At 42.0% G+C, this 27,334-nt stretch overlaps 1 protein-coding gene across 1 annotated transcript in view; it reads left to right on the plus strand.

Moving 5' to 3' along the window:
* LOC124745137 (odorant receptor 43a-like) overlaps positions 1-26,411 on the plus strand; it is a 36,771-nt gene extending 10,360 nt beyond the window's left edge. Inside the window, exons 3-6 of the mRNA XM_047248934.1 lie at positions 2,826-3,310; positions 12,515-12,614; positions 21,809-21,964; positions 26,352-26,411. Coding sequence (XP_047104890.1) covers positions 2,826-3,310; positions 12,515-12,614; positions 21,809-21,964; positions 26,352-26,411 — 801 coding nt within the window. The remainder of the gene's footprint in view (positions 1-2,825; positions 3,311-12,514; positions 12,615-21,808; positions 21,965-26,351) is intronic.
* Positions 26,412-27,334: the final 923 nt, after the last annotated feature.

Genomic DNA, 27,334 nt, shown 5'->3' on the forward strand with positions numbered 1-27,334 from the left:
GGTCATTAGCCACTCTGTTGTGCGTGGTGAGAGGAAATGCCTGGAATTAGGAATTATGGACATACTCTTTACTCTGTGGATCCATAATTACTGAATTCCTTAACGATTTCCGAAATGTAATGTCCAGTGTGTCTAGCTCCAACTGTCATTCCGCGTTCAAAGTCTGTTACTTCCCGTCGTGCTGCCAGAATCACACGGGAGACCTATTGACATTTATCACCTGAGTACACATGACAGACCGGCCAATGCACTGCCCTTTTATACCTTGTGTACGCGACACTACTATGGCTATCTCACGACTTTTGATGTCTCAGTGCATATTAAGAAATTTAAACCATATAACTTTTAGGCTTAACTTCATACACCGATTTTAGTCATACAATTCTCCATTCATTTCTGATATTTTACTACAGTAACTTACTACTATGTAAAATTCCTAAGAATTTTGTTTCTGAGTGAATCAAATTATAACATCAAGGACTGTTGCGATATTATTTGTTGTAAGAAGAGTTTCTTGCTGTGGAGAGGAAAGCCCAGCTTGAAGGAAGTTCTCACTCTTGAAATGATTTCATCTTATTCAAAACGGCAATTGTCTTTGCTAAAGAATCTGCATAACTTAATATGGATGTGGTTAACACCACCACCTCGTAAGGTTCATGACATCACAATATCTGCTCATTAATTAAGACACTATCATATGAATGTATTTGTTAATGAATTATCTAAATGAATTTCTAGTTGGAGGGAATTAGTGTTTAACGTCCCTTCGACAACGAGGTCATTAGAGATGGAGCACAAGCTCGGATTAGAGAAGGATGGGGAAGGAAATAGGCAGTGCCCATTCAAAGGAACCATCTCGTCATTCGCCTGAAGCGATTTAGCGAAATGACGGAAAACCTAGATCAGGATGGCCGGACGCGGGTCTGAACCGTCGTCCTCCCGAATGCAAGTGTAGCGTGCTAACCACTGCGCCGCCTCACTCGGTGTCTAGTTGGACTAAACATACTGAGACATATTGTACTATGCTTCAAATGGCTCTGAGCACTTTGTGACTTAACTTCTGAGGTCATCAGTCGCTTAGAACTTAGAACTAATTAAACCTAACTAACCTAAGGACATCACACACATCCATGCCCGAGGCAGTATTCGAACCTGCGACCGTAGCGGTCGCTCGGTTCCAGACTGTAGCGCCTAGAACCGCAAGGCCACTCCGGCAGGCATATTGTAATACTAACACCTTTTTAATTAGATATAGATAAAACAAGGTCTTGAGGAAGGAGTTGATATTAACTCCATTTCGATTAAGGAACAAAGCATCTCTTCTTTTTGTACAACTGTGTTGTGAAATATCGTGGGGAAAGGATTCTCCTTTCAAGGTCTCCTTCACCATCACAGTTTCATTTCAGAGACAGACGGGATACAGTTGGAAGATGTTACAGAAAACAGTTCTTTATTTATTACTGATAGCCGGTTTAAATGGTAACTGGGTAAATCGGTGACTTATAGTAGCCCACTGGTTAGCGATCGGTCCACTGCTACGTATCATCATGGATATCCACTACGCTTGTTTGTGCGCGCATACAGTTTTCCATGAGTTGTAGTGGACAGTGGTAGTGTACCCGCTGCCCAATTCGCTTCGTTTACACAGCTTCTCATTTTACACGCCTTACTACTAAGGGTCTGATGTCACAGACACTATGCAGTTCGTGGTAAATGAAGTATTGGGGACGACCCCAAAAACACTGGGATAAAATATAGAGAAGGCAAGTATCTGAGGTATTTTCTTGGCGACTTCTTTTCGATCGTGGACTATTCAAAAGCATACCTTGTATAATCTCCCTCCCGCTACTTTCTTTTTATTCTTCACTTGAACATGTCTCCTTGCGGGAATTGAACGTGGGTGAGGAATGATTAACAGATTGAACATGTTTCGTACAAACCTCGCTGTATTCTCTAAAACTAAAACGTGTTTCTTTTCTGTACGAATGTTAAAGTCAATAAGTAAAAAAGATAGCTCTGAAAGAGTAATATTTCATGCCATTTTCTTCGTTATTCAATCAAAAGTAAACCACTTCCTAACAATTGTTACACCCAATCATCCAGACATAAGCAATTAAATTTAGTTCCAGTTTCACACTCAAGTTTGCCATTGTTGTATAGCTCTCTCAAGTAACGTGTCACCCTACGGTAGTTCGCCGTAGCTTAAATAACAGCTCTAAAATAATACAGCCCATCAGTGGTCCAGCGTAATTATGCACAGTCTTCGTGAATAAACCGATTAATCACTCACAGTTGTCCTACCACACGACGGCAAAACTCTAAACTCATATTTTATAAATATGTGGCAACAGTTCACTTTCTTTTTAGTTCGACTCGACTCCACTTACCCGTTTCTCGCGAAATCTGAAGAACGACTGCCGTTGCTTCGCGATAAAGTGAGTGCACCGTAGTGCTTGGAAGCTGTTGAGCGGAAAATGAAGAGTATCTCCGCCAATAACAAGTAATCATCTTCGGATATTCCAGTAAATCATCGATGTGTTAGAGATACGATCGACTAAGTCCTACCACTATCTTTACTATGCTTTACACGCGACTAGACACCAGTGGAGAAGGGGCACAATATGCTCCGTCAGGTTACTGCATTCTACATTTTTTTACAGTTTTCTGGTGGAATAAGACACAGCGTCACCTACCTTTCAGTGTCCTCTAAAATATCAGAGCAGTTAGTTCTTCCGTTTGCTGTACTGTCCCGAGTTACTGCGCTCTGGTAGCACAGCCAGACCTGCAGAGACTGCTACTGAACTGGCCCTCCTCATGCTGTGCAGATGGTGGTGGTGCCGGCGCTGCTCTGCTGGGTCTCGTCGCCACTGCTGTCCCAAGTTTTCCTCACCTCCAGAGAGGACGCTCCAGACGGTTCCAGACAGCTTCCCGTGCACGTCTGGCTGCCGGCCGATGTGAATCGCTCGCCAACATATGAGATTCTGTATGTAGCGCAGTCGTTCAGCCTGATGGTGTTGTCTCAGGCCACTGTATGCATGGACGTTTTCTTTGTGCACCTCATGCTCATGGTTGCAGCTGAGCTGGAAGTCTTAAATGACAACATTTCAGCTATGGAACAAGGACAGCTGCAGCGTGGTAGATCCAGATATGATGGTACTACCATGTCTGACGATCAAAACATTGATGAACGTGAATTTATCAGAGGTGATCATCTCCAAGATGTTGCTCTAACGTCATCACTACGTGCCGAGGATAAACATACGTATGCAGAACTTGTGAAGAACGTTCACCATCATCAGCAAGTTCTGAGGTTAGTACTGCTGGCATCTCCTGCACTACATACAGGGTGATTCTAAAGTAACTGTACACACTTCGTAAGTGTAATGTATGCATCAAAATAAGTGTAAAATGTTAATTAAAGTTTTGTCTGAAATTCCTTTGTTTCCGGGATATGCAGTAGAGTAGGGATCCCAAGTACAACACGAAAATTAATTCTTCTCAGAAAGCCGTGACACGTAGGGACCCGAAATTCAATTCAGCTGTGTACTGTATATTTACTGCAGAACATGTTCAGAATAATGTCCATGTACATTAAGACAGTGGCATGCTCAATGTTTTACTGTTTTCGAAATGTTGCCAGCCCTGTCATCTCATTCTGCTCAGTCGCACGATCATTTTCAGTTCGCTGCTGTAGTTGAGCTACATTCTCACTTCAGCACCATACACGAGCTCCTTGAGAGGGCCCCAGTGGTCGAAGCCGAGGTAGGTTAAGAACCGAAGATCTTGTCGACCATGAAACTGGTCCTGGACAACTGTGCACTTTCGGGATAAGTGATACTGAGGTGTTCTCTTCCCTCCTGATTGAAACGTACAGGGACGGCGTCGTCCCTAAAGTATAAGTTGGTTCGTGTAGTGTATGGAATATCATGAAGCAAAACACCTAATTCATGCTCCAAAAAACCATCGATACATGCCGTCAATCAGGCGCTGTGGAGTAACATACGGTCCAGTTGACTAATTGTACAGGATATCACACCAAATATTCTTTTCAAAACGATGTTGATATCTTCTTACTGTAGTTGTGTGAGGTTTCTCGTATATCCAGCATACGTGTTGTGACCTTTCACGATACCCACACCGGTAAAGAGGCTCTCGTCCATAAACTTCACCCGAAAATCAAACCATGGATGAGCAGCATGGGCCTTGAGTAATCACTGACAAAAACTCTGACTTCTACGGTAGTCCGCAAATGTCAGCTCGCGTACCTTCTGCAGGTGAAAGGGGTGGAATAGCTATCTACATAGCAGCTGCCATACAGTTAAATGAGAAGCTTTCACAGCTGCACGTATGTGGCTGATACTTATGATCAGATCTTCATCTACCATTTCCAGGATGTTCTCAACACTTATGACGTAATGCCGACCAAAAATGAATATTATGCGTCATAACTCGGAAATAAAGCAATTTCAGACTAAACTTTATTTAAAATTTTAGTCTTATTTTGAGGAATACATTACACACATAAAGTGTGTACGGTTACTTTTGAATCACGCTATCGTTAAGTCTTCACTGTAAATTTCGAAGGGCGGACTGACAACAGCCGCAATCGGACATCGAAATAATTCGACGGTGAAAGTGAAAAACTTGTAGGAGACTCAGACCCAAACCCGGATCTCATGCTTGATGCGAGCAGTTGCTGCAAGGGCCACGGTAATCTGGACGCACTGTGAGTAAGGAGGTGAATGGACGATGATGGCTACTAACATGCGACGAGTTGACAAGTTGGGTGGAATGAGAACCACGTCGTGATGGCCGAGGCTCTTGAGGCAACTGCTGGCATTAAGCCCGAGATCCAGGTTTGGATCTGATTCTGGCACAAGTTTTTAACTTTCACCATTGAATTATTTTGATGCCAAATTCCAGCTGGCGTCGGTGTGGTCTTCGAAAATTTCAGTGAACACTTAAATCCTCACACTCTAACAGCATATATATATATACAGTGTGATTCAAAAGTAACTGTACACGCTTCGTTTGTGTAATATATTCCTCAATCTACATATATAACATTCAGTGAAATGCCTCTCCAATTCATGTTTGTTACAGATATACAGCTGTTAGAATGTAATTCAAAGAGATAAACGCAAAATATGTTAAGCAAAGGAAAATGATTAAAATCAGAACTCGTTTTCACAAATTTCACTTCCGACGTGAATGAACTTTCAAATTCTGTCGATAACACCACTTGTAGCTCTTAGAAGGTCGTCCTGTCGTTCTTTAACGAGGGTATCAACAGCTGTTAGAATGTACCCGAAAACGACAGCCACTGAAGATGATAAACTAATGGAAACGATTAAATTCATACTTGTTTTCCACAAATTCCACCTACGACTTGAATGAACTTTCAAATTCTGTTCATAACACCACTTGTAAATCTTATAAGGTCGTCTTGACGTTCTTTATGAAGAGCATCAACATTCATAATAAGAACGATCAATCTCTTGGGTTTGCTTTTCCTTTGCAGGCCTCACCTTTTAACCATACACACAGGCACAAATATAAAGAGGTAAGGTCAGGTCATTAAACTTGACCATTTCTGCCGATCCAACTTACAGGGCGTGTTAGGCTTAGATGGTGTGTTACCTGATGGCTGGAATGTGAAGGGAGTGTGTGATGCTGGAAGAACGTAAGTATCCTTCTACCCAAAAGAACATCTTCCAATAAAACAGGAATATCCTTTTCAAGAATGTCCTATAATATGATGCTTCAACAATATAGATACCTGGACAACAAATAACAACTGCGGCTAAAAAATTCAATTTTATGAACTGAAGCACAACTTAACTTGAACTTCAAAATAAAAATTACAATCGATTAATAAAATCGTAACAAACAGAATCCCAACATGCGAAATGAAAAGTTATCTTTGTAACCAAAAAAGAAGTTCACGGCTATGGTTGCTCTGCGGAGCTAACTGCTACTGCAGTTCCCGCTGGGCTGCGACTAATGACACTGGAACTTACTTGGTGTGATCGAACTTTGTGCAACCTCAATGCCGCATGGTGTGCCGGTGCCATGCCAGCACACATTTTATGTGTGATGGAATGTTTTATTCTACTGTCACTTCCTCCCGGGGCACATGGCATAATGTGTCCCCTTGGATCTGGTCATACCAACTTTCTTCTTAGAGCATTTTCACTTAGACGAATACTGTAAATGAATTTTCGAAAAACTGAACTAGATACACGGTATTTCCACTAGGCTGCATTCAAATGCCTCAGAAAGCAATAAACAACAAATCATGTACTGATCTTTTGTCTCCAAGACGAATATTTTCTTTAAAGAACGTATATGGGCTTCGTCCCCCCCATGAACCATGGACCTTGCCGTTGGTGGGGAGGCTTGCGTGCCTCAATGATACAGATAGCCGTACCGTAGGTGCAACCACAACGGAGGGGTATCTGTTGAGAGGCCAGACAAACGTGTGGTTCCTGAAGAGCGGCAGCAGCCTTTTCAGTAGTTGCAGGGGCAACAGTCTGGATGATTGACTGATGTGGCCCTGCAACACTAACCAAAACGGCCTTGCTGTTGTGGTACTGTGAACGGCTGAAAGCAAGGGGATACTAAAGCCCGTAATTTTTCCCGAGGGCATGCAGCTTTACTGTATGATTAAATGATGATGGAGTCCTCTTGAGTAAGATATTCCGGAGATAAAATAGTCCCCTATTCGGATTTCCGGGCGGGGACTACTCAAGAGGACGTCGTTATCAACAGAAAGGAAACTGGAGTTCTACGGATCGGAGCGTGGAATGACAGAACCCTTAATCGGGCAGGTAGGTTAGAAAATTTAAAAAGGGAAATGGGTAGGTTAAAGTTAGATACAGTGGGAATTAGTGAAGTTCGGTGGCAGGATGAACAAGACTTTTAGTTAGGTGAATACAGGGTCATAAATACAAAATCAAATAGGGGTAATGCAAGAGTAGGTTTAATAATGAATAAAAAAATAGGAGTGCGCGTAAGCTACTACAAACAGCATAGTGAACGTATTATCGTGGCCAAGATAGACACGAAGCCCACGCCTACTACAGTAGTACAAGTTTATATGCCAACTAGTTCTGCAGATGATGAAGAAATTGATGAAATGTATGATAAGATAAAAGAAATTATTCAGGTAGTGAAGGCAGACGAAAATTTAGTGGTCATGGGTGACTGGAATTCGACAGTAGGAAAAGGAAGAGAAGGAAACGTAGTAGGTGAATATGGATTGGGGCTAAGAAATGAAAGAGGAAGCCGCCTGGTAGAATTTTGCACAGAGCATAACTTAATCATAGCTAACACTTGGTTCAATAATCATGAAAGAAGGTTGTATACAGGAAGTGCAAAATGGCTAAGCAGGCATGGCTAGAGGACAAATTTAAGGATGTAGAGGCTTATCTCACTAGGGGTAAGATAGATACTGCCTACAGAAAAATTAAAGAGACCTTTGGAGAAAAGAGAACCACTTGCATGAATATCAAGATCTCAGATGGAAACCCAGTTCTAAGCAAAGAAGGGAAAGCAGAAAGGTGGAAGGAGTATACAGAGGGTCTATACAGGGGCGATGTTCTTGAGGACAATATTATGGAAATGGAAGAGGATGTAGATGAAGATGAAATGGGAGATATGAGACTGCGTGAAGAGTTTGACAGAGCACTGACAAACCTAAGTCGAAACAAGACCCCGGGAGTAGACAACATTCCATTAGAGCTACTGACAGCCTTGGGAGAGCCTAACAAAACTCTACCATCTGGTGAGCAAGATGTATGAGACAGGCGAAATTCCCTCGGACTTCAAGAAGAATATATTAATTCCAATCCCAAAGAAAGCAGGTGTTGACAGATGTGAAAATTACCGAACTATCAGTTTAATAAGTCACAGCTGCAAAATACTAACACGAATTCTTTACAGACGAATAGAAAAACTAGTAGAAGCCAACCTCGGGGAAGATCAGTTTGGATTCCGTAGAAACACGGGAACACGTGAGGCAATACTGACCTTACGATTTATCTTAGAAGAAAGATTAAGGAAAGGCAAACCTACGTTTCTAGCATTTGTAGACTTAGAGAAAGCTTTTGACAATGTTGACTGAAATACTCTCTTTCAAATTCTAAAGGTGGCAGGGGTAAAATACAGGGAGCGAAAGGCTATTTACAATTTGTACAGAAACCAGATAGCAGTTATTAGAGTCGAGGGACATGAAAGCGAAGCAGTGGTTGGGAAGGGAGTAAGACAGGGTTGTAGCCTCTCCCCGATGTTGTTCAATCTGTATATTGAGCAAGCAGTAAAGGAAACAAAAGAAAAATTCGGAGTAGGTATTAAAATTCATGGAGAAGAAATAAAAACTTTGAGGTTCGCCGATGACATTGTAATTCTGTGAGAGACAGCAAAGGACATGGAAGAGCAGTTGAATGGAATGGACAGTGTCTTGAAAGGAGGATATAAGATGAACATCAACTAAAGCAAAACAAGGATAATGGAATGTAGTCTAATTAAGTCGGGTGATGCTGAGGGAATTAGATTAGGAAATGAGACACTTAAAGTAGTAAAGGAGTTTTGCTATTTGGGGAGCAAAATAACTGATGATGGTCGAAGTAGAGAGGATATAAAATGTAGACTGGAAATGGCAAGGAAAGCGTTTCTGAAGAAGAGAAATTTGTTAACATCGAGTATAGATTTAAGTGTCAGCAAGTCCTTTCTGAAAGTATTTGTATGGAGTGTAGCCATGTATGGCAGTGAAACATGGACGATAAATAGTTTAGACAAGAAGAGAATAGAAGCTTTCGCAATGTGGTGCTACAGAAGAATGCTGAAGATTAGATGGATAGATCACATAACTAATGAGGAGGTATTGAATAGAATTGGGGAGAAGAGGAGTTTGTGGCACAACTTGACTAGGAGAAGGGTTCGGTTGGTAGGACATGTTCTGAGGCATCAAGGGATCACCAATTTGGTACTGGAGGGCAGCGTGGAGGGTAAAAATTGTAGAGGGAGACCAAGAGATGAATACAATAAGCAGATTCAGAAGGATGTAGGCTGCAGTAGTTACTGGGAGATGAAGAAGCTTGCACAGGATAGAGTAGCATGGACAGCTGCATCAAACCAGTCTCAGAACTGAAAATCACAACAACAACATGGGGTTCGTTGCGCCGTTCAAACTTCTGGAAGAACCAAGCAAAAAATTAAATTTTACATGTTTGTTTTTCCCTAGTTTGTTGTCAGGTATACCAGATACTTACATCACTGTATTTTTTGTATTAGGAACTGCTCTTCCCAGCCTCATAGTCTGTTATTAAAAAGGGCTGAATGCCTTATCTCGGTGAATGATAAAGTACCATAGTGAAATTTTTTTCTCGCTCTTTTATGAAAACAAATTTTCCTTAGAGCTTGCTTCTTTACTGTTCATTAATGAGTGGACCCAGGAAGAATGAGTTAGAGCCATATTCATAGACCAATAGTATTTTAGCCTAGGACTGTCTATTTCTTTGGTGTGCCTCTAGGACATGTTGTAACTCCATAAATATTTTTCAAATGATCGATGTAGTGGGGACAGTCTGTCATTGCACTAGGAGCAGGTGTGTAAGTGGATACGTTTCCTAAATGAACTGTGACACAGTGGTCTTTAGCAACGATGTACTTGAAGGTATGTGACCCATTTTCGTACTACAGATGAACCTGAGCTCCTTTTGATGGATGATAATGCCTGACCACAATGCCTGCCTCTTCGATGAAAAGAGTTATTACAGTTGGCATTCATGGGATATTCGGTATATTCTACATTGATGGACCTCAGCCTTTTTTTGAAACAGCCACTAAGACAACAGCGGTTGGTCTACAAAACACATGACCAGCATTGGTAGTTGTTAGAGTAGGTCACAACGGAAGGGTCGTAATTCAGAGAGGGGAGCCATTTTGCATGTGTGTATTTGTTTCACACGCCGCGTTGGGGTTCTGCAGGCCACTGGTGAAGCCACAGTATATACATTTATCGTGCAGCCACAGACTGTGCCCGTCCTTCTGACTGGTTTCGCATCTGTAGAAATGTGTAACGTTTCTTATTATTACATGGTCAGTTTATTTTCAATACCTTATATTATTACGTGGATCTCTACGATATGCTACAACGTGGTCATGAATGTAGCCTGATAGCCTTAACGCATTGTGAAAACAAGTACTAGACACACTATGTGATCAAAAGTATCTGGACACCCCCAGAGAAAACATTTTTCATATTAGGTGCTTTGCTCCGTATCAGCGACTTCAGTAGTCATTAGACATCGTGAGAGAGCAGAATGGGGCGCTCCGTGGAAATCACGGACTTCGAAAGAGTTCAGGTGATTAGGTGTCCCTTGTGTCATACGTCTGTACGCGAGATATCCACACTCCTAAACATATCTAGGTCTCTTGTTTCCGGTGTGATAGTAAAGTGGAAACGTGAATGGACGCGTACAGCACAAAAGCAATAGGCTGACCTCTTCTGTTGGCTGACAGAGATCGCCGACAGTTGAAGAGGGCCGTAATGTATAATAGGCAGATATCTATCCAGGCCATCACGCCGGAATTCCAAGCTGCATCAGGATCCACTGCTAGTACTATGACAGTTAGGCGGGAGGTGAGAAAACTGGTCATAAGCCACACATCACGCCGGTAAATGCCAAACGACGGCGGGCTTGGTGTAAGGAGCGTAAACATTGGACGATTGAACAGTGCGAAAACGTTGTATGAGGTGACGAATCACGGTACGGAATTTGGCGATACGATGGCAGGGTGTGGGTGTGATGAATGCCCAGTGAACGCTATCTGCCAACGCGTGTAGTGACAACAGTAAAGTTCGGAGGCGGTGGTGTTATGGTGTGGTCGTGTTTTTCGTGGAGGGGGCTTGCACCCCTTGTTGTTTTGCGTTGCACTATCGCAGCACAGGGCTATATTTATGTTTTAAGCACCATCTTTCTTCCCACTGTTGAAGAGCAATTCGGGGATGGCGATTGCATCTTGCAAACACGATCGAGCACCTGTGCATAACGCACGGCCTGTGGCGGAGTGGTTACACAACAATAACATCCCTGCAATAATTGGAAGACGCAGAGCCCTAACCTGAATCCTATAGAACTCCTTTGAGACGTTTTGGAACGCCGCATTCGCGCCAGGCCTCACCGACCGACATCGATACATCTCCTCAGTGCAGAACTCCGTGAAGATTGGGCTGCCATTCCCCAAGAAACCTTCCAGCACCTGACTTAACGTAGGCTTGCGAGAGTGGAAGCTGTCATCAAGGTTAAGGGTGGGCCAGTCCGCCCCCTGTAGCTGAGCGGTCAGCACGACCGAATGTCAATCCTAAGAACCCAGATTCGATTTCTGGCTGGATTGGAGATCTTCTCCGCCCAGGGACTGGGTGTTGTGTTGTCCTAATCATCATCATCTCATCCCAATCGACGCGCAAGTCGCCGAAGTGGCGTCAAATCGAAAGACTTACACCCGGCGAAGGGTCTATCCGACGGGAGGTCCTAGTCATACGACATTTTTTAAGGTGGGCCAACGGCATATTGAATTTCATTGTTACCGATGGTGGGCGCCACGAACTTTTGAATCATTTTCAGCAGGTACCCGGATATTTTTGATCACATATTGTAGTGCGCTCGCAGGCCTCATTGGACTGTCACGGCCTAACACGCTGTCGTGTGCGCCCGAAGGCACGTCTAGGGCAAATAGGTAAGGACCCGAGGCAGCAAACTGCTGGGCGTTACTGTGGTTGCCACTACATAGGATCAGCAGAAAAATATAGATTCGGATCTAACGGTGGGAAAGATCCCACTTCTGACATCAGTTTGTACATGTCAGGATGGTATCACGGGCTCGGATTGGTATCTGGGATGTTTTTCCTACACATAAACGGAGAAATACAAGGACTTAGGGATAAAATTGGTCTCATGCCCAAGAACTACCACTAAGGGAAACAATGTTCATGAAAACTGGCAACGGCCGCGAAATGAACCGCACATGGTATGGAAGGAGCATTTTTCCCTCAGTAGGAAGGACTGGTGGACACGTCCAGAGGGTAAGGAGCGTGGCAGACAAGAACGCGACACGCTGTTGCGGCCGCTACCTAACCGACCTTCTTGCGTGTGTCACGTGACGGCACCCGGTCCTCCCAGTGGCGGGTTTGCGGCAGAGAGTTGACGTCTGTCATGGTGGCGTCCCTAGCTCAGCATAATAGCGTGGGAGCCAGCCGCAAGTACTGCGGAGTCGTTTACGTAACTGCTCACGCCACTGCCTGAATGGAAGTAGAGTAGAATACAATAAGATATTTTACCATTTTTACCAGTTACCATGTACAAACCACAGTAAGATACATGTTTTCTATCACTTTGGAAGAAATCCTCTAGTTTTATGTTGATACAGAAAAATATTTGCTCTACTATAATATGGTAAGGAAAACACTTCATGGTAGTCTACATATTTCCTGTTTGGTCTTTATTTTCAGATCTGTCAGCCTCTTGCAGAAAGCAATGGATGCATCGATTTTCATTCTTCTTTTCATCAACATGGCTAACCTCTGTGGCACGGTGTTTGTGGCTGCTGTGGTGAGTACGTTTGGATCTTCTTTAATCGCTCAAAAAAAAAAAAAAAAAAAAGAGAGAGAGAAAAGAAGCGTACGGGAAATAAAACTCGGCCCCTGGTTCTTCTACTTTCATTTATGTTCCACGGTAATACTACTTTATCCCCTCCGATGATGGTCACGTCTAATTCACGTAGAAACAATGACCCATCAAAATAATGTGACAATGTTGCCTTAAAAGTCATACACAGAAAAGTCTTTGCTTTTGTCTTGCTTTTCATTATATTTCTTGCAAACAAACATAAAAGTATCTCTTATGACTGGCTTGTTGACTTACACAATTATGAGTGTTGTATTCGCCAAATACACTTGGCGTCAAATGTAAAACTGTCGCAGGAAGAGAGCCCCTTACCACCGAAAGTAGTTGGTGTTATTTAGGTCACTTTGGTTGCACGCAGCAACTACACAGCCCCCGCCGCGCGGTTATAGGTGCCATGTCACGGATTGCGGGGCCCCTCCCACATGAAGTTCGAGTCCTCCCTTGGGAATTGGTGTTCGTGTTGTTCTTAGAATAAGTTAGTTTAAATAGTGTGTAAGTCTAGGTACTGATGACCACCTCACTTTGGTCCCTTAGGAATTCACACACATTTGAACATTTTTTACACAGTCCTGGCACGGGGCCAAATAGTTTTAGACAATCTACGGCAGAAATTATGGCAACACAGGTTAAAAATAATTTGCAGTAACTTAATAAATGAATGTACACATTACGGAACTTGAATGTGAAGAATATTCTTCGCAATATTGCTCAAAGTGCTCTTGAAGTCATCCATCTCTGGACACAGTCTATTCCTGAATCCTCGGATTGATTACTTATAACTCGCGTAATGTCTCTGACCATGATGTACAGTATTGAAGTAACTGTTGATACGCTTCGTCGCCGGCCGCGATGGCCGAGCGGTTCTAAGCGCTTCAGTCCGGAACCGCGTGATTGCTACGGTCTCAGGTTCGAATTGTGCCTCGTAAATGTATGTGTGTGATGTCCTTAGGTTAGTTAGGTTTAAGCAGTTCTAAGGGACTGATGACCTCAGATGTTAAGTGCCATAGTGCTCAGAGCCATTTGAACCATTTGATACGCCTCGTCCAAGTTGATCTTTGCGTCCGCTTGTATTCGCGCTTGGCGGATGAATTTTCTTAGTGAACTGTTTGTCTAATAGAAGGCGCAAATGTAAAGTAGTCCGCGTTGTGTGCGCCCTCTGTGGCATCTAATCATACACTTACTACATGAAAAGCATTCGCAACTGCGAATATCGACAACCTTCAGGTGTATCTGGAATGACGACATAGCAATTTTGTGTCGGACCGGGACTCGAACCCGGGCTTCTCACTTATCGCCAGCGGTCGCCTTACCACTTACTCTATCTGAGCACGCTTCATACCCAGACCAAAACGACTATATGTCGTCATCCAAGTGTCTACAACCTGCACTCGTACACTCATTATGTACGTTTCCTACACGATAGACACTTTAATTGAAAGTCGGTCTCCCGGTATCAATGGATAAATTCAATATTGCAGCACATGCATGTCTAAAGGGACAAGCAATGCTACGACTACAGCTCCTATGAAATACAAGAAATGTACTCGAAAATACGAACACGAACAACCAGCAGCTGGGATCGTCGTCGACTTTGTACTATAATATGAACTGGTAGGAGGACCACACCCGGTGGTGGCCGTCAGTCCAAAAGAACTGCCACAAGATGGGGTATTGAAGGTAACGCCCCTTCTGTTCATCGCAAATCATTTGGCATCGAGAGTTAAATGGCAGGGAAGTCTCCAGTTGACGTTTGAAACATAGAAAAGGTTCGCTGGATCATGTTTCACGTCAGTAAACACCAGGCATGAGTACATCGAAAATCACTGAGGCGATGCGTCCCGACTGCGAACAGGACGCAATTTAGGGCTGTTTTTCTAAGTACTCTCTGTCCCTTGAAAGATGTTTCCATAGGATATAGCTGGGCTCCTGCTGGGCATACCGACCTTTATTACCAGTGAAAGAGACATTAATCTATTTTCCGCTCACGTGAACACGTTTGCTCACTTCACACACCCCCTGTTGACCTGTGCGTTCAGTGGGACGATTCCCTGCCTCAGCGCTCTGCAGCTGTGCCCAAATTGTTCGCGACACTTCACATACCTCTCTGACCTCAGCTCAGTTATCCATCTTAGCAAAAATAGGATGCCAGTGAGCGGCATGCGTGCGCCTTGGAATCATATGTCAGCAGTCTCCTTGAATCGGATGCGATGACCTAACCGTCATGGCTCCTCGCCAGCGCTTCGGTGTCTCGTGAATTTCTTGGCACGTTGTTCATCAGTGTATGTATTGCACTATCGTTTCCCACTGCGTCTTCCACTTATTACAAATTGTTTGTAGGTGCTCTATGTTTAAATTCATCTCCTCAGTTCATTTTAACTGCATTAAGTTTCTATTTCAGTTAAGATGTTGTTATCTGGACGCACGCATTTCTGTCATCAGAGACGTTGATGAGGATAACCTTGTTGTGTGAAGCGTCCGTGTTTCATAAAAGACAGCAAAAGTCAGACTCGTAATTTAAACACTTCTCTCGACTCCATGGCACTTGCCAATGGACTAAAAAGTACTGATAATGTGGCAAACGAGTCAATGACCTTAACCTTGCAGAGCACTTTTTTAATTATTAGACATGAAAAGTATCTTGTGTTGTTTCTCATTCTGAACCGTTATTTTCATCTCTACACTGGGACTCATTCGCTACTAAAATCAAAATAGGCCACTAGAACATCCATAGGACTTTACACACTAAAAAAGTGGCGAAAAGAGATGCTGTTAGTACAAAGTCTCACGAAGGTACAACTTTTTAGAAATATGATAATGGCTACTCGGTAACTAAAACAAATCGTGAAGATAAATCAAACTGGAAATCTGAGGTGCTGTTTGTTTTCATAACAGTACTGGATTATGAGCTCTAAAAAGCGAATGTTTGTGTACCTATGTCATTGTTTGTCGTGTGGCCGACTTTAATACGTTTTTCCACCACCTTCGAAACATGACACAGTAGCTCTTCTCTATGTGAACTCTTCTCAAGGCCCTCCTTTTGCTCACTGTCACTCCGTGCAGTAAGAACTTTCAAATGTCCCAATTCGCGCGAACTACCTCCGTAACATCTCCTACTATAAGTGCAAATAGCTGCTCCCATCGCCCACATCCAGATATCTCTAAATTACACTCAGTATACACAGAACAGTCTCTAGAGCACAAACATTATTGTTCACTTCTTCACTAGCCCACACGACTTTTTCTGCAAACAGATTTTTCGCGACCTTTGTGGTGCCCTCAGTTCCACGAACTCTTTCTCTTAGTATATCACTACCTTTAATAAAATCCATAATCCCTTGATCACAAGTGCTTTTGTTTTAATACCGCTATCTCCGTCGCTAACTCAAATGCGCCTCTGCTTAATTATTTACTTAATTCTGTTTTATGTTTGCTGTACATCAATTCCAAGGAATAATTCTACCACTCCCAGTATCGTCATTACCTTTACTTTATGCCTGTTTAACACAAAATTCTGTCAGTTTAGTTATAGTAGATACACAACAATTACTTAAGCAGTTCTGACGAGTTCATCTACGTCTGAATTAATTTCATCGTTCACCACATAATGGCATTATTCCTCTTTCCACCCAAATAGCATTTATGCGCATCTTCCTTCGTTCTGCACAACGTTCAACGTTTCTGTCCTAGGAAAGTTTTGCACGGATTTATCTCCTAACCTCACGCCGTTCTTCTCCTTGTCACTTGCATTGCTAACACTTTACTTCACATGTATTATAATTACTCTAGAAAAGTATTGCTTTTAGGATGGACATTTTCTCCACCCCGTGTAGATTCATTGTACGAACTTGGGTCATCTGTTCACTTGTGGCCTTCTGCAGTTTTATACGTCATCCTACAACTTTTACTGCTATATACAACTGCATCAGCCGTGTGTGTATATCTTAGACCTTAAATTATGTCAAGTCTACGAACAGTCTCAATGAACATTTCCTCCGTTTTCCTTCCAACGAGAAACCTTTTCCTGGAAGGGGAAATGTTCCCTAACTCGCAACAGAATTCAGACTCATTTATATTTTCATCAAAGCATGACGCCCGAACCATTCTTCGGCATTAACTGTGGGGTACGGAACTAACACTGTTCCCGGAATATCTGAACTGTTTCTTAATCCTGAACTGTGATATCTTGGTAAGGGGCTTAGTAATTGGCCTTCAGTTCGGCATATAATAAGTCTTCCACACAAAATGCAGCAAGCCAGGGTCTTAGAGGTCTATAGCTTGCCACACGAAAAAGAGTTTGTGATTGTCGGTGATGTTCACAGTGGAATATTGACGTCTGTTACGCTAGCGCGATCGTGCACACACAGTTGCTGAGGCTGCAAATTCTGCGTACTTATTTGTACTTCATCAACTGTTTAGACAATTTCGACTCTAGTTCTACACTCAGTTCCTGATTATGTTATTCTAAATTTATACATAGCTGATAATTAGCTTGGCAGCTTGCTTCCCTTTAGCAGAGAGTTAGGTATGCTTCATTACCCCTCATCTGCATCCCTTCACTCCACGAATGTTTTATTTTGTACATTCATCTTCTCCTCAAAATCCTGCAGTTAGCAAAACAAACACTAGGTAAATCGGACAACTAACAACTAATACCAAAAAACACTCTACTTCATCTGGACCGCTCAACGAAAGAAAAACGACACACGTAACAACGTCAGTGCATGCCAAATGTGGGCGTCACACACATTTGAAATAAACTCAAAATTAAGTGGTGATTCTTCAAGAAAATCAATGAAAGTTAATGAATAAATCAACGAAACTAAGTCAATTTTATGCTCTAATTTATGTAGTGCTTAACCTTAAATGCGTGGAAAATAGTGACAAATTAATAGTGCCCATCCTGTCTCCTCAGACATTAAAGATTCTTGGGTCCCTGACATTTGTAGGTAGACAAACAACGATCCAGTTTATAGAGTTGGAACCAGATTACATGTATATTGTTTGGCTAACAGTGAACCACAACAGTTAAAACAGTCAGACGCATTATTAATAATTTCAGTGCCTCAACAAAATAAAATACCTACGTATGGGAATTATAGGCTACTTACGTGCCATTAGAATTGAACACAGAGATATGTTTCAAAATATGTTTCTTTTAAGCGTTACAGGTAATCGCAGAAGTGATAAGCCAAATTTGGAAGCCAGTATAACTCAAATAAGAATCTATTTGCAGAACTAGTTGAAGTTGTTCATAACATGAAGTTATCTGGGTCAAAAGAGGTGAAAAACATTAATAAATAATAATAATACACATGTCATCATGTGAACAGCTGTTACAGAGAGACGGAAACATAACGAAAGCATTGAAGGAACTTATGCTGATACCCTGTGTCCTGTACGAAACTGGGATGTACTGCCTCTGCGGCCACATGATAATCAATCAGGTGAGTGTGGAGAAATGCAGCTAGTGTCTATTACTTGTGTTTTCTACTTCAGGATTCCATCCCCTACTATAAATCATCACTCTCTCTCTTCCTCTTCTACAGTGCTATTTTTCTCCCATCTTTCCTATCTTGTTGCCTCCTCTTCCCGCCATAGGCAAACTCAGTCTCGGCTGCTGTTGCGTGCTCGCACACACACACACACACACACACACACACACACACACACATACACACACACATCTTAACGATTTTCAAGTAATCACCGCTGTCCACTGGTCAATGTTTGCAATTGACAACATCAGTACCTTATTTGAACAACACAATAATTATGAACAACGTAACAGTCACTTAACGTTTTCTTGAGTTTTACGATCACATGCAATTCCAAACAATTCATAGCTGGTACAAAATAAGTCACAGTCTCTGTTATTCTTGACACCTTCCTTTGTAGTTGCATATTCGTACAGGAAACATAGTTTCCATTGACGAACTTGTGCTGTGGAAAGTCCTGGGAATTAGCACTTATCGAAGATGGAATGTAAGAGGACAACGATTTTATGGCTACTCTGGCAAATGCAGGTTTCTTGGCATCTGTGCCGCCTAAACCCAGTTGTAAGAAGATAGGAGAGAAAGCAGACTTGAGTGAATTACCTAAGGTCGAGAAAACTCGGATGTTATCTAGGAATAAACATGTGCTTCCCTGCCAAAGGATTTATGGGGAAGAACTTACGATTTTTATGCTTAAGACAGGCCTCACACAACAAGAGAGAAATTACAATATAATACACAGTTCTTCTCGTGATCCTTCATCGAGGCTTTTTGATTATCACACTGGCCGCTCCAACTTACGAATTCAGTTTTATTGTAATTCCCTTATTTCTTGTGGAAAAATGCTTGATTTCTCTAGTCAACAGATACTCATACCGCTTGTCTGTGGCCACATGTTCAGTGTATAATCGTATCAAGTTTCGCACTTTTACCTCAAGAAGCCTGGTAATGGTACCAATCTGACTATAAGACAGAAAAAATTATAAAGCTACAGAAACTTCATTTGTTGTTATAGCTATAAAATTCTTCGATAAACTGATGCGAAAATGAATAAAATTTCGCCGTCCAGAGCTGTTTAGTTTCAGGCCCGCACTGCGTTCAGCATGGACGACAACCTTAAGCAGCGTAGGAGGAATGTGTGCACATGTTCCTCGGTAAGTTGTGTTGATATACCAGAAGCTTTCCCCAGCAGTTAGATGTTTGCTGTCAGTTAATTCTCTCGGTTTACTAATCAGGCTTCGAGCGTACCCCGTTGTCGGTTTTTGCCTTCCACATTTGGATTCCTCTCGGTCTGTCCTCTCAGGTTTTGTGTACGTTTTGACCTCGCCCTCTCGGTCGTTACGTCCACTCACTGTTTTCCCAGAAACCACCTAGTGGCACTCCCACACTAGGATAGTGCGTTACCAAATCCTACTGATCAGAAAGGGTTAAAAAGAAGACTTGTGTACGAGTGGATAATCTATTAGCAATCCGCCATCCATCTTCTCTGTAAAATAATGACATGTCAGTCAATGAACTGTATTTCACTGAAATGTAAATTTAAAAAAAATGGGCTACTGGAAAGGTGGTTTTCGATAAGTGTCACTCTGCAGTGCATCTACATCTATATCTGCATTACATCTACATCAACATGGATAGTCTGCAAACCACACTAAAGTTTCTGACAGAGGGTTCATCGAACCACCTTCACAATAACTCTTTATTATTCCAGTCTCGAACAGCGCGCGGAAAGAACAGACACCTATATCTTTCAGTGCGAACCCCTATTTTCCCTTATTTTGTTATGATGATCGCTTCTCTCTATGTAGGTATTCGGAGGAGAATGTTGAAATTTAGTGAGAAGATTACGCCGCAACGAAAAACACCTTTGTTTTAATGAAGTCCGCACCAAAACCTATTGTCATGTCAGTGACGCTCTCACCCCTGTTTCTCGATAATACAAAGCGTTCTGCTCATCTTTGAACTTTCTCGATGTACTCTGTTAATCCAGTCCGGCAAGAACAATACACCTCGCAACAGTACTCCAAAAGAGGACAAACAAACGTAGTGTAGGCAGTCTCTTGAGCAGATCTGTTGCATCTTCTAAGTGTTCTGCCAGTAAAACGCAGTCTCCGTTCGCCTTCCCCACAATGTTTTCTATGTGTTATCTCCAATTCAAGTTGTTCGAAATTGTAATTCCTAGGTATTTAGTTGAATTTGCGGCCTTTATATTTGACTGATTTATAGCGTGACCGAAGTTTAACGGATTGCTTTTAGCACCATACAAATAGTTTTTCTAAAACGTGTTGGTTTTCCTAGAAGATAAAGGCAAGCATCATCTGCAAACAAGCTAAGACGGCTGCTCAGATAGTCTCCTATATCGTGTATATAGATAAAGAACAGCAGAGGGCCTATAACACTTCCTCGGGGAACACTAGAAATCACTTCTGTTTTATTCGATGACTTTCTGTCATTTGCTACGAATTATGACCTCTCTGACAGAAAATCACGATTACAATCATGTGGTTAAGCATGCAATTTGACTACAAGTCGCTTTTGAGGTACAGTGTGTAGACGTGGAACCTTAATACAGTTTTTATAGTAATTCGGTGAAACAATTCTCATTTCAAAAGAAGGAAGGAGGGAAGACTGGATTAAATGTCTCGTCGATATCAGGGTCATTAGAGAAAAAGCACAGGCTCGGAGTGTATCAAGGACGAGGAAGGAAATCGGCCGTGTCCTTTCAAAGGATCCATTCCGACATTTGCCTGAAGTCATTTAGGGAAAGCAGGGAAAAACTATGAACCGTCGTTCTCCCGAATAGGAATCCAGTGCGCAAACTGCTGAGCCACCTCGCTCGGTACTATTCTCATTTCAGTTCTTGTAATATGATCGTCGAGGCCTCACAGTTAGCTACACTTTCTGGAGTTCTATTTTTTATGGTACTAATGGGCGAATGATGTAACTCAAAGTTGTTTTATGACAATGGCGTTCTGATCGGGACTTTGAACAGTCCAGTCAGGAAATCCTGATGGTTTTCTTCAAACCAAAATCCACAAGACTTTTCATTGAGGTGGATGGATTTTTTATGATGAATTTACATTGACACTGTTAACAATTAACCTGAACACATTAAGCTCTTATGAAAACTCTCAAGAAGCTGACGCCATATGTTTGCACTTGCCGGCCTCGTACTGTAGTTTGTCACCATTTACCGCTTCTTCAGAACTGTTTTATATTCATTAGTCGACCAACTGGGGCTTCTCCCTTCGTTGTAGATTGTCTGTATTCTGCTTGTAACATACTCACGAAGTATAATTATAATGAATGGAACAAATGAGAGATTTTACTCTTACAGCAGCTATACAATCAAGTGAATTTCCGAACAAAGTTTTAATCGATGGGCATCAGTGTGTATAAAAGTGCTATGAGTTGTTTAAACTGCGATGATGCAATTATCTCTGGGCGTTTAAACAATGAATACAGTAGTCACTTTTTAAAACAGAAACACATTCCTTAGAATTACACAAACGGAGCTAAACCACATGGTAACAAAGCACTACCTCACAAAGCACTTCATAACTTACGTTCACACACTGTTCGTAGACACAACAAGGCTATCCGACGACAGGAACGCGTGTGTTGCAGAGCGAGAAACTCGTCAGCTCGGCCTTCAGCTGTGGTTGGCCTGATTGTAACCGTCGTTTCAAACACAGCCTACTTATCTTCATGATGGCGGCGATGCGTCCGCTCGACATTACTGTGGGCAAGATGTGCAAGCTGTCCAAGCAGATGCTGCTACAGGTCAGTAGAAATCAATGAAACAATCAGTAAAAAATGCTTTCCTTTTGTTCTGTTAAGCAAGAAAAAAAAATGTGCATTGTCACGAATATTTGGATAGTTCACATGTTGCAAGGCGAAGTTACACACAACCTTAAAGTGCGATGGATAAAACGGAGCAATACGAGAGCTCAAGAAATAATGACCGTTAAAAAATTTAAACTGGACTGACAATGAAAATAATTTTTCAATAAGTAATGTATACGACCAACAGGTTGTATAATTTTACTGTAAAAACCTTGACTAGGTTTAAATACGACTAAGGATATTTTCTTCAGGCGGGAAGTCACCTACAACGTTTTAAACATAAAACACACATCTAAAATACTTAAATATTTGCTTGACTGAAATGGTGTAGCGTACCGGGCATAAAATTGTTACCCACATAAGTTATACGACGTTAAAATAGTAAACGTGCACGACAGCGTCAGACAAACCGAGAAGCCTTTTAACATAGTACATAAGTATCACTTGCTAGGGAATAAGGATACCAGTTTTCGTAATTCTACTTTCAAGGAGCGGTTATTAATAACGGGACACAATCCAAAAGCAGACGAAATTATGATTCTACACACAGAGAAGAAAGGGCGAAATCTGGATGTCTTGGAAGAACTTGAGATTTTTAGACATATAGTCAGTAACGATGATCTCACTTAAACGAACAACTAAAAAGCAAACACCGTCCGAAGAGGTCTTCAAGGTACCGTCCAGTCGCCATGTCATCCTCAGCTGTAAAACGTCACCAGACGCGGACATAGAGGGGCATGTGTGCAGCAAACCGCTCTCGCGGCTGTTGTCATTTTCCGTGACCGGTGTCACTACTTCTCGGTCAAGCAGCTCTTCAATTGGCCTCACAAGGGCTGAGTGTCCCGCCTGCAAACGGTAATCGGCAGACCTGGACGTTGACCCCTCCAAGAGCCAGCCAAGCCCGACAGCGCTGAACTTCGATGATCTAACGGGAACCGGTGTTACCACTGCTGCAAGGCCGTTGGCTTAAACCAGGGGCGGGCAAACGTTGCACGCGGCTCATGAGCAAACAGCTGCACGTGTGCTGCTCGCGTGCAATCGTCCACTGGGGCAGTGGCGACAGCCGGCAGATTGCGGCAGTGTAGTGCCAGGCTAAGCTGCGGACGTTGATACGAAGCGACCACTACGTAGTGAACGTTGTATTTCAAGAACCGGAAAATGCAGAGTGAAACAAGGAAACGGAGAAGTGGAGATTTGCTATCTTTTAAAAAGTAATGGGAGAATAATTTTTTCTTTGTGCAAAAACGTGAAAATTCGAAATGTTTAGTATGTGGCAGTATTCTCGCTGGTCAGTGGAAGTTTAGTATTGAAGGCCATTATAACAAATTTCACAAGGACGAGTACAGTTTATTGTCGGATTCTGAGCGGATGGGGAAATTGACTGAGCTTAAGAAGAGCGATCTGACGATACCAGACGAATCTGTCGTAGTTGCTGTGGTCACGAGAGATCTGCAACTTTCTTTCGTCATGTCTCTCATCTAACTGATTTAACATTTTATGGAGCACTGTTTTCAATTTTTCACTACGACAACAATAATAGCCCAGCAGTACGTGCAAGTTACAAGATTGCGTTTAATATAGCAAGAGCTGGAAAACCATTTGCTGAATTAGTAAGTCTCGGTTGAGAGCAGATATCGGTGAGGAAATTTAAGTTACTGTTTGCGTTTGTCTGTATGTAGAAATTTTGTTCCACTCCACCTACTATAATTAAATAAAACGTATCGTAGGTAATAGGTACTCTTTCAAACCACGATATCTTTCAAGCACTCTTACTAACCTTATTCTTTCTTTCAGTAAAGCAAGCTAGAAAAACAAAACGCATTGCAGAGGAAGGAGCGGACAGAAGTTATGGTGGGCAGGGGAGATAAGCGGGTGGTCAGCTTGCCCCTGTGTGCACGCGGAACACCTGTTAACTGCACGCGTGCAAGTGCACCGCACACGTGCAGGATACCTGCCCGCCCCTGGCTTAAACGAACAATATAGTCAAGAAACAAAAGCTTCTTTAACACCTTTAAGCTATCGCCGCAATTATATGATGTTTACGTTGATGTTTCTGTTCAGTTCCATTTCGGAAACGTTGTTTCTCCATTCCCTTTACGAACTCTCTAGTTCCATACCGACATCATGCCAGGCGGTATTATATACCGCATCCTGTGCAGATCTTTTGTAAAGCATATTCGCCTTTCCTTTTGTTGCATATCGTAATATGTTGGTAAAACCCTGCTAAATAAGTTCTTTACTCTCGGCACGTTCCTGTAATTAATCATTTGCTTCAGTTTATGCTATATAATGTCATAGGTATTATTACAAAAAATTTTTATTTCTTTTGTTTCTTTTATATATCCTTTATTTCGTACTACTTAAAGCACACCTGTGAATGGATTTTGTGGTGCCGGTCGGCGTGACCGAGCGGTTCTAGGCGCTTCAGTCTGGAACCGCGCGACCGCTACGGTCGCACGTTCGAATCCTGCCTCGGGCATGGATGTGTTAGTTAGGTTTAAGTAGTTCTAAGTTCTAGGGGACTGATGACCTCAGATATTAAGTCTCATAGTGCTCAGAGCCATTTTTTGATTTTGCGGTAAATTCAGAAATAGAACAGCCAGAGAAATTCTGAGCCGTCACTTGCGAGACACAATCCGTTGTAACTGACTTTTGAAAACTTACTATTCGAACAGAATAAGATGATTTCGGCGTATATTATACGCTGATACAAGAGCAACTTAGACTCTAGCGTTGAGAAGGCGAAGACGTTAAAATACGTTCGTCGGTGGTCCTCGCAATACTTGTAAGAAAAGCCAGAGTCTGACTTCCGACTGAGTTCGTTAGGGAAACTTGACGAAACACACATAGTGATTAAACACTTGTTGAATTTTATTATATGTATGTTGCGGTGCTAAGTAACTGATTTATTTGAAACTTAAGCCGGATGAACTGTGAATGATTTCAACGCGGCTCCACCTGTTAAGACCATCAGCCAATCATCGGTGCATTTATTTATAATACAGTTGATGAATAAATATACATTTATTCACAGTCTATTTCTCCCGTGTCGCATATACACTTCTCTCGGACAGCAGACCCTCTCTGAAATTACTTGGTGCAATTTTAACTGAGATGGTCATTGAATTTGCCTTTCTGCACGGAGCACAATATGCTCAATACTCAGCGACAGGTCGCGCGGAGTGGCCGCGTGGTTTGAGGCGCATTGTCACGAATTGCGCGGCCCCTCCCGCCGTAGGTTCGAGTCCTCCCGCGGGCATGGGTGTGCGTATTGTTCTTAGAATAAGTTAGTTTAAGTAGTGTGTAAGTCTAGGAACCGATGACCTCAGCAGTTTGGTCCCCTAGGAATTTTGATCTCAGAGTGACACCACTTGTAAACATATATACACGTAATTTCCCCTAGACGTGCGACAGTGAACTGAGATTTTCTGCAGGGCAGGATATTTGTTCCGCACTCCAAACACTTTGCCAGGAGTAATATATTTAATACTAATAGGAAAGAAGTGGTAGAACATGAGAACTGACTGATAGCTAACAATGCGCTTCCTGCCCCGTGGCGTCACCGTCCTTTAAGAGTTTCTAAATCAACTCAGTCGCTGAGAGAGCATACAAAAGATCACCGTGACTGCATCTGTCGTGTCATTAGAGGCCTAAATCCTACTTACGCCTAGATAAGTAGGCAGAATTAAATTAATGTTACTGTTTTGGTAAGAATATCGGTTCAAATGGTTCAAATGTCTCTGAGCACTATGGGACTTAACATCTGTGGTCATCAGTCCCCTAGAACTTAGAACTACTTAAACCTAACTAACCTAAGGACATCTCACACATCCATGCCCGAGGCAGGATTCGAACCTGCGACCGTAGCGTTCACGCGGTTCCAGACTGAAGCCCCTAGAACTGCACGGCCACACCGGCCGGCAGAATATCGGAGAATGTAGATATAAAATGTAGTAGTGACAGACTAATATTTCACTGGTAGTTGTATGTGTCAAATAGAGGTATATTACTTATGTATGTCTAGGGTACAGAAATATTTATTTGCTAGTATCGACAGAGCTATGTTTCTTACTACTAGCTGAAATATAAACGTAATTTTGTTTAGAGAATGGTTATTTCCTGTGAACGTAAATTTCCACATCTACGTGACGTTTGCACGGGGGCCTTAACCAGTAAATTGCTACCTATTAATCGAACGTCTCGTATACACGTATATTTTAGGTAAAATAAAAATTAATGTTTTACAATAATTTAGAGATATTATACTCTGCATTTCAGTTAATGATAACAGTGTTATGGTTACATTCGCTTCTATGTTCTACAGGTGCTCAACGGGTCATACGCGCTACTGAACATGCTTTATCATTTCCACCGCACACTGTGAAACATCAATGTTGTAAGGAGTATGGAGTTGTCTCGACATGTAATTATATGCTCTGATAATTTTGTGTCTGGTCGAACTAAACGTTCTGTGCAATTTAGATTCTAATTTTTTTTTATGAATGAACAGGAGGGGTTGTGAAATAAAAAAATTTACTCTACGGGCATAGACTCTATTTTGACTTATCGCGACATTGTTTTGAACTCATGTTTGTTCGCTGTGACGTTTCACATGAATACAGAGTACATCTTTGGGCCATACAGAGGCAAGTATACTGAACGTCGCGGTGCCGCGGTACCTTGAGAACATCATTTTATAACGATAGTGTGTTCGCACTACACGTCCGAGTAACATCACAGCGCTTAGCTCTGTACTGAACGGTGAAAGTAAGTGTATAGGAAACAGTCCAGCTTACAGGAACTCTGAATATGATAACAGTATTACGGAATAATCAATGGTAGTAAAGTGTATGAAATACCAAATCAAAATTCATTATTAATGTTCTTTACCAAATTTGTATGATAAACTTTCTACGCTGATGAGCGTTAAAACAATAGCAAACGTGTGTTACAAAAACTTCAAAGTATCAACACTTATTTGCTTTAAAAAATATGTACATCAAGAAGCAACAAACACAATTTAGAAAGTAGAGTTTCTCCTTTGTTTGTGTCTGGCTTTATTTCTAAGTACCACATAAAGCGAAAATAAAACAAAACTTGGTTTTCCTTATTAAAGAGAGCTGACGTCTTCACGTAGAACATTTTCAATGAAATAAAACCTCTTTCCTCTGTTTATGTTGTAATTTATTCATAGTGTAGGTTTTCTCCTTTGCGTTATCTCAGTTTCAGATGTTTGGTCTCACAGGTAAAATATTAAGTCCCGAACAAACTTTCGCAACGTATATCTAAAACAAAACACGCCATAAA

This window comes from Schistocerca piceifrons, chromosome 1 (genome assembly GCF_021461385.2).
Source record: "Schistocerca piceifrons isolate TAMUIC-IGC-003096 chromosome 1, iqSchPice1.1, whole genome shotgun sequence".
NCBI lineage: Eukaryota > Metazoa > Arthropoda > Insecta > Orthoptera > Acrididae > Schistocerca > Schistocerca piceifrons.